We start from the raw sequence: 15,233 nt of genomic DNA on the forward strand, positions 1-15,233 counted from the left end.
TATAGGTAATGTAAATTTTTTATAATTTTTCAAAATAGTCTAATTCATTTTTACTAATTGATTTTATTGTATAAATATAATCAAAATATTAGGTGAAAATTAATTTTTAAACTTACCTTGTGAAAATGTCAAAATTTAACACTCTTCATTATAGAAATATGAAAAAAATTTACCATAATGTTGTGATTTTGAAAATTTCCGCTGAATATGAAAACTAATATTTTTATTTTTCACCTCCAATTATAATTTTTCATCTAAACATTTCTTTGCGCAATGTTCCTTTATTAATAATTTTAAAAAAGTGATCAGCAAAAAATTAATTATTATTTTTTTAATGAAAATTATTCTTTTTTTTCAGTCGTTGATCATAAACATTGTGAATTTCGCAAATTTCACCTAAGTGTTAAGGACCGAGATACTGTTTATATATTTTTTCGTATTTTTAAAATCTGGTACAAAAAACAAATACCTCCCTGAAGTTGGCTTCGACGCTCAGCGCCGAAAATTGTTTTTCGCAGAATCAAAAATTTCAAATTATTTTTTTTTTAATTTTTTAATTCAAATAATATCTTGAAAAATACTTCTCAAGGCATTGTGTGGACCAAAAACCTTTTTAAAAAATGTTTTGATATTTTTGATTTTGAGAAAAACAATTTTCGGCGCTTAGCGTCGAAGCCAACTTCAGGGAGGTAAACAAATTTAAAAGTTAAAATGCAATTAATTTTGAAAATTGAACTTTGCTTTCTGATTATTAATTAAAAAATTTTCTAATTTCAATTAACTTCAGATTTCTAAAATTATACTTGAATTTTAAACTTTAAATTCGTTTTTTGAATCCGATTTTTTTTTAAAATGTCATCAACGTAAAAAGTCAGACTGAAAAAAATGTATTTAAAAAAATTATTTATAAAAATTTATTCTTTATGACAATTTGCGGTTACTTAACCTGTTAATAAAATTTTACTTTTTTTATTAACACGAATTAAAGAATAAAACACGAAAATAATTTTTTTATTTATTACAAATAAAAAGTTTTATACTTTTATGTGCATTTTTATTTATTGTGAATAATATTTTAAGCTACATTTTAACGTGTATTTAATATTAATATATCAATATTTTATTGAATTACATTTTTTTTTCTTTTTAATTTGTCGAGTATTTTTGTTATGGCAGAATAAAGATAGAATAATAAACTCTAAAAACCATACATCAATAAAATGTTCAATTTATAATGGTAAAAAATTTTAACATAGTAAAAGGTCAAAATGTAAACAATCGTCAAATTGGATTATCGAGTATGAACAGTGGAAACTAAATGGATTTCGAAAAATGAATGCGGAAAGCATTTTATATACAAAAAAAAGAAGAATTTAATTCATTTTGACACTTATTTTTAAAATGTTTTTTATGTGAAAAAAAAATTTTTAATACTGATGAAAATAAAATTGTCGGATATAACAAAGATGAGAGTTTTTGTTGAAATTCAAAGAAAACTGTATACTTAAAAGATTTTTATTTAAATTCTTTGTTTTTTCTTAAAGACACTTTATTTCTCATGTACATATTAAATTTTTCATATTCTCAAGTAGGTATATATATATTTTGAAGGGACATTCTGTAAACAAAATTAAAATAACTACTTGTGTGTGTTCTCATTTTAACTTTTTATATCAGAATATAAGTTGAATATAAAAATTGAATTTGTATTTTAAAAATTATTATGTTTTTAAAAAATTTATATTTGTGAGCAAAAATATTGTTTATTTTCTGTGATTTATTATTAATATAAAAAATTGATCTTAATATTGAGAGGACAAATTTTTATTCTGAGAATTTCTCTTTTTATTGAAAATAAAAAAAATTCAATGTAGAATATTTAATTGGTTTTTTTAAAAGAAAGAATATCAAAAGGAGATTACTTCAACGTTTTCCTCTTCGATTCAGAGGATTTAAATAAATGACATTTATTTATTGTGACAGTAAGAAATATTATATATAATGTATAAAAGAAGAAAAAAATACTTCCTCTTCAATTAAAAGTTTTCGTTTAGTATTAAGAGGATTGAAATGTAGATACGGTATTTTTATAATCGAACAGAATAGTGTAAAATGAAATGCTATTTATGATAGATCATGAGATATAAAATGAAGTGAGAAAAGAAGTAGTATTGATTATAAAATACAATAAGAATTATACGATGAAAGAAATTGAAAATCGAAGCGTGTGTGTGTCTGTTTCCATATTATACACTCAGAGAAAATATTAATTTGACTTAACCAAATAGTTTAATTACCCTATTTTGTTTCACACAATTAATAAGTTTAGTTAACTGAGATAAAAATTTGATTCATTCCAATAAATGCATAAAATTCATTTAATTAACAGAAACAAAATTTTTATTTAAAGTTGTTTGTTCCATTTAACCAAAGCACTGTCTGATTAAACGTATTTTTTACTTAAAAATAATTTGGTTCAAACAATGAAAAAATTTGTTTCATTTAACTAAAATTATTTGGTTATTTCCAATAAATGCGTATACGCATGCGTGTGTAATCGACGCAGAAGGACAGCGCGCAGTCTTTCTGATCAGTTGCGTACACGCTTAAAACTCGATCTCTTAAATCGCCAAATTTTATTTCATAATTTTGTTCCAACTTATTTTGTAATTTATAATTTGTTATAAATTAATTTAAAAATGTATATTAAATATTACATTATGACATTCGAGCAAAATAAATAATTAACTTAACCAAAAAATGTATTTATATGAACCAAATACGCTCGATGATAAAATAATTTATATGAATCAAAGAAATTTTTTAAATTGTAAAGAACAAACTTTTTGTTTTGATTAAGATGTCAAATGCAATAAATCATTTGGTTCATTGAAATAAAAGTATTTAGTTATGAATCAATCAAACTTTTGTTTAATTGTATAGAAATGCATTTATTTAGTTGAATCAACGAAAATTTGGTTGTTTGAAACAAAATTTTTCTCTGAATGATAAGTATATATATATATATGTATATTGTTCAGTGAATATTGTCCTAGTGAGCGGCGACGATTAGCGTGAGCGAGGACTCAGTATTGGGTGGCACTCGGACGTTAAAGCTGCTTCTGGAATTTCCGAGAGTATACGGTTCGTCGCAGACCACAGCATAGCTGCCCCTTTCATTGAATACACTCAAATGGTGTATAATCCCTGCATTAATACATACAAACAAATTTATATATACATACAGAATATATATCATATTTGCACATTGTGTATACACAAAGCAATTCAAACATATTGCCCACGTATTTACTCATGTGTGTATCGTTTTCAATCAAATATTCATCACTTCCCAAAAGTTCTTGATTCACTGAGATTTAAGCGCATATATACGAAAACAATCAAATATGCCGCAAACTTTTTTTTTACAACAACAATGATAAAAAACAATACAAATTTACTGTGCTCGCGAGATAAAAAATTTTTTTTTTCACTCCATTAAAATTTCATATCTAAAAAAATATTCTTACTCTTAAAATAAGAATATATTCTTAGTCGAGATTCTTAGTACATGGGCAATTTTATATTAAATTTACCTATGACCTTTTAAATTTGGATAAATATATTTTTTTCTCGTTCTTTACAGAAAAAAATGATATTTATATTTTCTTTATATTTTTTTTTATAAATGCCAAAAAATGTTTAATTCTGGATTTTTAAAAATCTGTGTTTTTCGAGGATTTTTTTTAACTCCTTCACAGTAAACTTGGTTGTATCTTTTTCTATTGCAACGTTTTGATGCACATAAGTTATATCAAAAAGAGATATGTATCATTTTTAGAAATTAATGATACACGAAACGGTCTCATTTTTTGATGCAAAAAATTTAATCAATTTATATGAATCATGGCCGAATTGAATCGACTCAAAATTAAAGGAATTTTTTTCAGATATTTTGGTAATAGTACAATTGCGGAGACCATTTCACTATTTAATTTGAAAATGAAAATAACAGAAAATCAAAGACAATGTGCAATTCGATAATTAAAAAGTGACAGCTTATAAACATAACCTAAAATGCATGAGAAAAAATTTGTCGATAAAATCAATATAGCCGAGCTTTTTAGAAGGTAGGTGGCAGCACTCATCTATTTTCTTTCTTTAAATTTTTTCTGAATCGTTTTTATAAAAATCAAAACTGCCATCTACCTTCTAAAAAGCTCGGCTATATTGATTTTATCGACAAATGTTTTCTCATGCATTTTAGGTTATGTTTATAAGCTGTCACTTTTTAATTATCGAATTGCACATTTTGTCTTTGATTTTCTGTTATTTTCATTTTCAAATTAAATAGTGAAATGGTCTCCGCAATTGTACTATTACCAAAATATCTGAAAAAAATTCGTTTAATTTTGAGTCGATTCAATTCGGCCATGATTGATATAAATTGATTAAATTTTTTGCATAAAAAAATGAGACCGTTTCGTGTATCATTTCTAAAAATGATAGACAAAACAATCTCTTTTTGATATAACTTATGTGCATCAAAACGTTGCAAAGATTTGATACAATTTTTGGTCTCAATTTGATACTTTTAGGAAAACTGTGTTCGCAATTTAGTAGAAGAATTGTTTTTGGGCCCAAAACAGTAAAAAAAAAAGTTTCTCAAAAAAAATATAATTTCATGGCGTATTAAAAAAATAAAAAATTTTTAAATTTGACTTATTTCTCTAAAAATATTAACACGGGAGTTAACCCAATAAGGGCATAAAAGAAAAAATTGCAATTTTTGTACCATAATTGACGGTACTTTCTAAATCTGAATTAGTACACGGAGAGAAAAATCTGCCTTTTATAGTATGAAATAGATTGCTGCTATTTTTCTGTAAACTTTTCATACTAATAGAGCAAAGATTTGAGAATTTTTAGTATAGTATTTGTCCGTACTAAAAAAGCATAGTATATATGCTTCTATAGTACAAAACATGTAGTTTAATAGCAACAACGCCATGCGAAGATCGCACATAACATCATCCTACTATGTTTGCATAAGTTCTATGCTTTTTCGGGGATAGACTCTTGCAACTGGCGATTAGGCCACGCCCACCTTTACTTAATTGGAACTGCCCTAATCGCCAGTTGCAAGAGTCTATCCCCGAAAAAGCATAGAACTTATGCAAACATAGTAGGATGATGTTATGTGCGATCTTCGCATGGCGCCGTTGGATTAAAAGTATAATAAGTATGTAATAAGAGGCTATATGACAAACTTTATTAGCATAGACAAGTTTCATGCTAAAAAGACATACGATTGTACTATAATTACTCAAATTTCATGTCTATATAGCATAGAAAATTTCTGTGCATTAAATGTAAACCTTTCTATACTATAAAAGGCAGATTTTTCTCTCCGTGTAGTTTTCTACTAATGAAAGAGAGCGTATTCGTTTACCAATTGAATTAGTAACAGTTTTGACTAATTTTCAGTAAAAAACTCCTAATTCATAGAGAGTAAATCGGCTTACTAATTTGAAAAAGGAAAAAATACGACTTACTAATGAATATTAGTAGTTTCCTACTAGCAATTAGTAGTTTTTTACTAAAAATTAGTCAAAACTGTTACTAGATCAATTGGTAAATGAATAATGAAACTGAAGTTATCAATGTTGATTCAACGAAAAAATAGAATTTAAGGATTCTAATTCCCATCAATGAAATTTGATTATTTTCAACCCTCTAAAACCTGAAATAAAAAAAAGCAATATTTATCATTGTTTTGTCCCGGATTTTCCGAAAATCCCGAAATTTCAAGAAAATTACTATTTCCTCGCTTCGGAAGTAATTTTTCTCGTTTAATAAATATTTATTTCAATGCTAGAAGCCTTTTAAAAAACAGAAAAATTGCTTCCAAGTCGGCGAAAGCAGTGATTTTGATTTTTTTGTCACGGATTTTCCGAAAATCTCGAAATTTCAAGTAAATTGCTATTTCCTCGCTTCGGAAGCAATATTTCTTGTTTGATAATTATTTATTTCAATGCTAGAAGCTTTTTAGAAAAAAGAAAATTTGCTTCCAAGTCGGGGAAATAGAAATTTTTTTGAAATTTCGGGATTTTCAGAAATTTTATGAGAAAAAAATCAAAATCACTGTTTTCCCCGATTTGGAAGCAATTGTTCTGTTTTTTAAAAGGCTTCTAGCATTAAAACAAATAATTATCAAACGAGAAAACTTGCTTCCGAGTCGAGGAAATATATCAAAATTACTTGAAATTTCGAAATTTTCGGAAAATCCGGGACAAAACAACGATAAAGATTGTTTTTTTTTATTTCAGGTTTTAGAGGGTTGAAAATAATCAAATTTCATTGATGGGAATTAGAATCCTTAAATTTTATTTTTTCGTTGAATCAACGTTGGTAACTTCAGTTTCATAACGAATACGCATTCTTTTATTGGTAGAAAACTACTAATTCAGATTTAAAGAGTAGTAAAATATAATATAACTTCAATAATTCACGGAGAAAAATAAAATTTGAAAATTCTCAATTCAGTCCTAGTAATGAGGAAGAGTCCTAAAGTTTTATATTTACAAGTAGAAAACTTTTGGACTGAATCCCAAACAGTTTTAGAATACTTGATCAAATTTCATCCTGGATTCGCATTCGTAGAGTTTTAGGACTCGATACAAATACCTAGTGCTGAATATTTAAATTGTAATACAGAATTCTAAAAATCATTTATTTATTCGCCTTAAAAATATCTGGTGTTTAGTACTACTTCTGAAAATTCGTTTTTTCTCCGTGAATCAATATGAATATATCAAGAATTTCAGTTTCATGAATTATCGGAATTATTCGGAAATTAAACTTTGATTAATGCCATCTGTATTTACGACTATAGTTTAGCATGTGATTTATTGAATCTTTAGTGATAGTTTAATAATAATAGCAATAATAATAATAATAATAATAAACGTACGAATAGTTTGCGAAATTAGCGTATAAATATATATATGGTGATTATTCAAAATCTCTCTCAATTGAAATGTAAACTTTCCTATTATTATGGAACTAATTACAGAAATGCTGTTATCGTAATGCAAATTAATTTTTTTTTCTATATCAATAAATAAGTATAAATATGAGAGTTTGCAAAATTTGTCAATAGCATTTTCATGAATTAAATATAAATATTAAACGTTATAAAACAAATTTTCAATTTCAACATATTTTTCATAAAGTAAACTGGACATTTTCGTGTTCGACACACACAGAGACACATACACTTTGCAAAATATTAAATTGCTATTTACAATGTCCATAAAAAAATTGAAAAAAAACTCAGAAATAAAATATTCAAAATCACGAAAAAAGCGTATAAAAAATTTGACAAAAGAAGAAGATGAATTTTAATAGAATTTTAATTTTTCCATAGATTCGAGTTATATTTTAAAAATTAACTTTTTTTTCTTAATTTTTTTAAATTATATTATATTTTTAAATACTATATATTTTCAAGAAGAAATTTAATACCCTCTAAACAACAATTCATTTCGTTGAGTTGAAATTTTGTCGTTCCATCCACTTAATAATTTTTATTCTCTCATATAACTAAAGTAAGATATTAAATTAAGATTATTTTTTTACTTCCTCAAAAAAAAATTTTCATTTAAAAATTATTTTTTACTTTAAGAATATTTTATTTCTACACTTTAAGAATAAAAATGCATAAAAAATATTCTTCAAATATATAAGAGCCAAGACGCATATTCGTAAAATTAGAATAAAATTTTTTCTGTCTAATAATCATATATATGTTAAGCAGAAAAAAAAGAAAAATGAAGAAAGAAATAGATATATAGAATCGAACAATATGTCGAGAAAATAAATAGGTATTTTTATTAATGAACAAACAAACAAGATCGTATTCATAAAAAAAAACCCCTTGGTACAAGCATCAAGAAAAAGAAACGAAGGTGAAGCTCCTTTACGAGTTCTCTATACAACCATGAAAAATATTGGAAAAAGCTTGAAACGTACTTTATTGGATTTCAGAATATCTATACTTATAAGGTTATCACTTTACAGTAAAATTTTTAGAGAAAAGAAAGAAAATTTATTTTCTGTTAATAATTCAATTACCTCGAATATAATCCAAAATAGCTAGTAAGTTTTTTTTTAAAAATGTCAATTTTTTTTTTTTTTTTTGACAAATTTCGACAATTTTTATCATGAAAATTTTGATATAGGAATATTTTCTTAATAATTTTTTCAACATTATTCGCAAATAACATTTTCATGACACATTTACTTAAATATCCGTCATAATATGTAATATGATAAAAAGAAATTTTATGAATAAAATCATTGCGATGTCTTTTTATGATCCATTAAAATATCTTTCATCTTATGGTTCAAGTTTCTTTCTTGTGTTAAGGAATTTTATAAAAAAAAAAAGAAAGTGTTGATTGGTGAAAATTATTTTTTGCATATATACATATATATATATGTGACGACTTCATAAAATTTGACGTTTCGGAAAAATTATTTTTTATAAAAAAAAGTTTATATATATTGACCCAAGTGCGAAAATCAACACGGCCCAATATCGGCCCAGTATTGGCAACGATGGCGCCGAGTGTTGGCAGCAAGACTGGGCCGATAACTGGGCCGACTCTTGGATGTTTACCACGGCTGGACGTCGGCGGCCGACAATCGGCTGCCATTATTGACCTAATATTGGTGCCGATTCTTGGTCGAATGTTAGTTTTTGAGTGTCGGCCGACATTCGGCAGCCAAATCTCGGCAGACATTAATGGCTCGATCTTGGCGACTAATAATGGGACAATATCGGCTCAATTATTTTCAATGAAATAAATTATTAATTTTTAATAGTTAATTAAAATAATAAAAATACGAAAAAATTAAGTAAAATACGTTTTATTTTTTTTATCTTTTTGAAGGTACAATAAGGAGCTTACAATGAGCTTATTAAAGTTAACGCAATGTTTCAGGTTCTTCTGCGTCATTTTGGCCATTTTGGTCCAATTTGCAATTTTCTGCAAAGTTTTTTTCTGCCTCCTTCATCTCGTCAGAATCGTAAACTGACAGAGAATCGTCACTAAAATTGATTAAAATTGACCATTTTTAATTAATAAACTGAATTTTTTTAAAGTTAATATATTTGAGTTATTTAAAGGAAAAAAAAGAAAAAATAGACAAAATAATTTTTCAATTGACTTTTTTAAGAATAATCTCAAGAAATTAAATTATATTATAAATTTATTAAACATTTACCTCTGAGAAGCTACAATGGGCAACACAAAATTATCAACATCAACTGCAGATGGAACAGGTGGTGAATCTGATTTTTCTGGCAAAGGGAGATTCTCTGACAAACACACTTTTCCCATATTTCGATCCGATCTGGAAAAAATTATTTCTTATTGTAAGATACACATATATAATTGTAAAATTCATAAGATAAAAATAATTATTTTTATATTGTATATAATATAACTTACTCATATTGTGGAATTAAATTATTGTCCATTGTTGAACATGCTGACTCCGAACTGACAAAATCCGAAGTCGATCCACTTAGAGACAAGTTCATCAATTTATCTGGCGGCTCGAATTCATCACTGCTATCTTTCTTGAGTAATCGTTTTAAGGCCCGATACTTCACTGACTTGTAACTGGTCATTTTTTTGGTATATATTAATTACTTATAAAAAGTAAATTACTCGGCAAACAACAGTTTTAGGTTATGTGTTACAGTTTCAGGTTACGTAAACACATGCGCATGTCTTGTAGCACTCGTAAACAACGATAAACACTTGGCAGATTTTTTTTGCCATTATTGGCCCGAACTACGTCGCACTACTGGCAATTATAATTCGCCATTATATACATCGACCCTTGAATAGTAGAAAATCAGTGCCAATGCTGAGCCAGTATTCGGCCGAGACACGTCGCGATATTGGCAATGCTTATTTGCCATTATAAATTCTAAAATAATTAATTATCGGTGCCAATATTATCCCAGTAATGGGCCGAGATTTGCCTCGTTATTAGCGATGTTAATTTGCCATTATTGGTTCATTATTTGGCCCGTTAATGTACCATTATTGGGCCAAAAACTCCGGCTAGTCACAGCAAATTAGAAATAGTGAGCATCAGTGCCAATGTTGAGCCAGTGATCGGCCGAGACACGTAGCGATATTGGCAATGCTAATTTGCCATTATAAATCCTTGAATAATTAAGGATCGGTGCCAATGCTTAGCCAGTGATCGGCCGAGACACGTCGCGATTTTGGCAATGCTAATTTGCCATTATAAATCCTTGAATAATTAAGGATCGGTGCCAATGCTGAGCCAGTGATCGGCCGAGACACGTCGCGATTTTGGCAATGCTAATTTGCCATTATAAATCCTTGAATAATTAAGGATCGGTGCCAATGCTTAGCCAGTGATCGGCCGAGACACGTCGCGATATTGGCAATTCTTATTTTGCCATTATAAATTCTATAATAATTTATTATCGGTGCCAATATTATCCCAGTAATGGGCCGAGATTCGTCTCGTTATTAGCGATGTCAATTTGCCATTACTGGTTCATTATTTGGCCCGTTAATGTGCCATTATTGGGCCAAAACTCCGGCCAGTATCAGCAAATTAGAAATAGTGAGCATCAGTGCCAATGTTGGCCCAGTAATCGGACGAGACACGTCTCGTTACCGGTAATTTTAATTTGCCATTATTGGCTCCTTACTTGGGTCGTTAATGCGCCATTATTGAGCCAAGATTTGGGCCAGTCTCGTCAAATAAAAAAAAAGAACATCGGCACCAGTAAAGGCACAGTAATGGGACGAATTTAAACTCCAATATTGGCCCAGTAATGTTAGCCGAAATACGGCTGACATTACTGGCCCAATATTGGACCGTATTGGCAGTCCTGGCAATTCGCACTTGGGGAGTCAAATTTACTCAGAAGTGTTTTTTACTTCGTGTATTATAAAGAAAAATGTCAAAATTATGGTTAAACTAGGACAAATGTACTAATTACGGCGCGATTTCAGTCAAAATACCTTTGAAATAAAAAATTCGACGTTTCTATTGCATAAAGTCAATTGAAGACTCATTAAACTAAAATTAAAACTAATATCGTAAATTTCTATTATGGCGCGTTTGTATCAGTTTCGGTGACCAAAATTACGTGTATTTTGAAGATACTTTGCCCGCCGTAATTGAAGCCAATGGAAATCTTAAAAATGTTTCAATTACGGCGACGGAAAAAATTTGATCTCAAATAATTAAATTAATAATAATTGTTTAAATGTGCATCTTTATAAGTAATTGTATCAAAAAAAGATTAAAAGAATTTTTTTTTATTATTTTGCAACAGTTATAACTTATATTAAATGTAATAATAGTAATAATAGTTATTTTTTATCAACGCGCCGTAATTGATACACTAGCCGTAATTGGTACACTTACCCTATAAAAATATTTTTTAAAAAATTCAAAAAAATTATTTTTTCTTAAAGAAAACTTTTTTTTAAATCATTATAAAAAATTTGAGAAAAATGAAAACAACATACCATTGTTAACATTCAGTGATATTGTACTTCTGTAAACTCGTTTGGTTGGATTGGATACTTGGACCGTACGACGAAAAACAGTTTCGTCTGCACGCCTCAATCCGATAATCAAATCACCGATGAATCCTGTTTCTCGTTCATCTGAACCGGCCACCCTTGGCTAAAAAAGTAGAAAAATGCAACAAAAAACATTGCTTCAGGCACTTTCATCTTAGGGAAATAAATTTTATTATTGCGAAATTTTTTCAAATATTTTCCCCAAACGATAAAAATGCAAAATTTACCATTTTTTTCCTCAAATAACTTACGTGCTTTATTAGTTTTTTTTTTTTTTTTTTTTTTTTGTTTTTTGCTGTAACTTAACTAAATTTGAATTAAATTATACATCAATTTTCATTTCATTTTTTTTATCGTTTCAATCATCCGAAAGTTATTCAGACAAGATAATATTATCTCAATAAAATACGATAATAATATTTCAAGATAATTACATTATTATTTGGATAAAATAATCAAGATAAAATTATTTAACTATGCTATAAAGAAGATTATATTATCTGGATAAGATAATCTAGAAAATAGTATCTAGATAATCAAATCTAGATAATATTATTTTATCTGGATTGAATAGTTGTTTTATGGTCATCTTATCAAGATAATAATATATAATCTATGGCAGGATATGATAATTTAGACAATATTATCTAGAACAAGATAAGATAATCTAGTTAATATTATCTACAACAAAATAAGATAATCTTGGTCTTAATAAATACAACAAGATAAAATAATCTAGATAATATTATATAAAAAATAAGATAATCTAGATAATATTATATCTACAATAAGATAAAAGAATCTAGATAATAATTTCTTAATATGATAATCGAAATACAACTATTTAGTATAGATGAAATAATCTCATCTTTTTTGTATAGATATACTTTGACAGCTTATAATAACTCGTGGGGGTGAATTAATTAAAATTAAAAGTCTACTTGCAAAAGCAATATATGACATGTCTTCTGGTATACGCAGAATTTTAATTAAACCTTCTTGCACAAGTCAATGAAGTCTTTCGTATATAATACATATATATATATTATAAGTTTGACTGCAATGAAACTCACTTTCCGAGGATGAATTCTATTTTATCCTTAGTCATGATGTGCTTGGTGAATACTAATTTTAAACCAAGTTTAGTGTCTGAATACAAATGGAAAAAAAATTGGAATCTTTCCCTATATATATATATACTATAAGCAGATAAGGATCCCTAAAATTCATATGTACATAAATATAACAAAAACTGGGAAATTACTATATAATAAGTTTCAAACAAAACGATGGTCAATATTATAAACCCCAATGTTTAATCTAACTTTTTGATTTATTCATTTAAATGATAACTCAATTTTTTGTTAGCTCACTGACTTTACTATGTAAAAATGGTAGGTGTTCACTTTTTCTAAAAAATATTTTCTAATCCTTCTTTTCTAAAAATTTTTAATAATTTAAAAAATTTTTTTTTTATTTAAATCACTTTTTCTATCGCCTATTGTACTGCATTATACAAAAAAGGAAACAAAACTCACAAAAGATTTTAATGATATAATTACAATTATACGCAAAATTTACATTTAATGATACTCTTTTTTATCGTCGTTAAAATGTTCTCTTACCTTAAAATTTTTTGTTCTAAATTTTCAAAATTTCATTTTAATACAAAATAAACTGTTTTTTTTTTAACTTTATGAAAAGCTTTGTTATAAATTTAAAAATTCATCATTAAAAAATTAGAAAAAGAATAAGTTAAAAGTAAATATATAGCGGCAGAAACCATTAAAAGTTTCTTTCAGGTACATACCTGTCTTTGAACCACGATAATTCAATTAAAAAGAAAAATAGAGTTTTAAACTAAGTAAAACCATATAATAACTCAATTGAGAAAAAAATAATTAGAAGATAGAGGTTTACAAGAAATTCCATTGAAAAGCTTATAGAATTCTATACATCTTATTACATAATAAAGTTTAAAATTTTATTTTTTTAAATATCTTTGCAAGTGGTTATATATCACTTTACAACTGAATAATAATAAATAATTTATTATCATCAGTAATTAATTATTGTTTATTATTACGTAATTGAAGAAATTTTTGAAGTCTTATAAGGAGAATTCTACGTAAAGCGTTCAACCCCGATTTTTGTTTGTTTTTCCATATTACTTTTAAATATTACAATTTTATTTAAAAAGTACATTAAATCGAGGAAAATATAGATGTGGATTTTATAGTAAATTTAATGTGCTTTGACATCGCAGTATTAATTTTGAAATTTAGATTAATTTTAACTTTAAAAATTTGAAAAACAAATTTTGAATCAATTTTTAATATATACTTCGACTTTTTTTTAAAATATTTAAAATATATTTTAAAATATCGTAAAAGATAGTTTAAATTCTTTATAGATTCTGTATTACTAAATTGTTGAATGGCATGTTTAATAGTTTAAAAGTTATTTAATCTATAAAAAAAAGTACATGTCGAATTGGGGTTAAAAGTTTACGTCGCTAATGACGAATTTTTTAAATTCCATATGATTGATAGTTTCATGAAAAAAGAGTAAAAAAAAATTGTCAGTTAAAAATAATAAAAATTACAAGGAAAAATCAAATTTTAATTTTTCAATAATTTCGAGTTATATTTAAAAAAATTTAAAGTACAATAATATTAAAAAAATTTTAATATTTTAATTTTAAATACTCAATATTGTCGGTAAATAATTTGACACTTCTGTACTCTCTAAATCTGAATTAGTAACTTACTTTTTGCTTTAGAATTAGTTAAATTTTACTAACAATTAGTAAAATTTAACTAATTCTAAAGCAAAAAGTGAGTCACTAATTTAAATTAGTAAACATTTTTACAAATTCAGATTTAGAGAGTAAAGAGCATAAATTTTGATTTAAAATTTTACTGATCCCTCTCCCTAAGGGCAAGTCAAAGTCGATGCGATTTTCCCATTAAAGATCTATGTAAAAATTGCATCGACTTTGACCTACCCTTAACAAAATTTCAGTTATCTACCCTTAAGAAAATCTAAAACTGAAAAAGTTTGATAACTATTTTTTTTGTTTAGTTTTGTTAAAATTGGATCTTTTCATTTGAAAGTTAAAAGACAATTATACCAAAAGAGAAAAAAGAAAGAGAGAGAGAGAATAAAAGTGCAAAAATTTACCAATTCTGAAGGTGAGATGATGTCCTTATCCGTAAGATCAACGTGGATTAAACCTCGTTTTTCAGTTTCCTCGGCAGCACTGAATGCGATAAATAAAAAGAGAACTTTTAACAGATTGAGAATCATGTTTGACAGTAAAAGAGTGTCTTGAATTCAGGAGGATAAATAGAGTTAAGGATCCGGATGAGTACGATCGTGTGATCGTCCGCAGGTACGTTGGGGGCTTTTTAATAGTGTCCGCGAAGGTCTGCTCTTGAGATACGACTTATCTATAGTGGTACCTTATATTCTCTCTCTTTCTCTTTCACTTTCTTGATCTCTCTCTCTCTCTCCCTCCCTTTTTCTCTTCTCCGATTTGTCGTCCCCCTATCGTTGTAACTTGCCTTTCTGCAAGGA

The 15,233-nt window shown here is 27.0% G+C and overlaps 2 protein-coding genes across 2 annotated transcripts in view; one reads left to right on the forward strand and one right to left on the reverse strand.

The window, feature by feature from the left end:
• Positions 1-15,233, forward strand: part of LOC127285907 (uncharacterized) — a 192,068-nt gene that overhangs the window by 55,636 nt on the left and 121,199 nt on the right. The window lies entirely within an intron of this gene.
• Positions 2,983-15,105, reverse strand: LOC127285934 (uncharacterized). Its single transcript, XM_051312162.1, has 3 exons — positions 14,838-15,105; positions 11,598-11,757; positions 2,983-3,207 (listed from the first exon to the last, which is right to left on the reverse strand). The coding sequence occupies exons 1-3, from the start codon at positions 14,961-14,963 to the stop codon at positions 3,053-3,055; spliced, it is 441 nt and encodes a 146-aa protein (XP_051168119.1). The 5' UTR covers positions 14,964-15,105; the 3' UTR covers positions 2,983-3,052.

The sequence above is a fragment of the Leptopilina boulardi genome, unplaced genomic scaffold, assembly GCF_019393585.1.
Source record: "Leptopilina boulardi isolate dan_hultmark-lab unplaced genomic scaffold, ZJU_Lbou_2.1 LbouV2_342, whole genome shotgun sequence".
NCBI lineage: Eukaryota > Metazoa > Arthropoda > Insecta > Hymenoptera > Figitidae > Leptopilina > Leptopilina boulardi.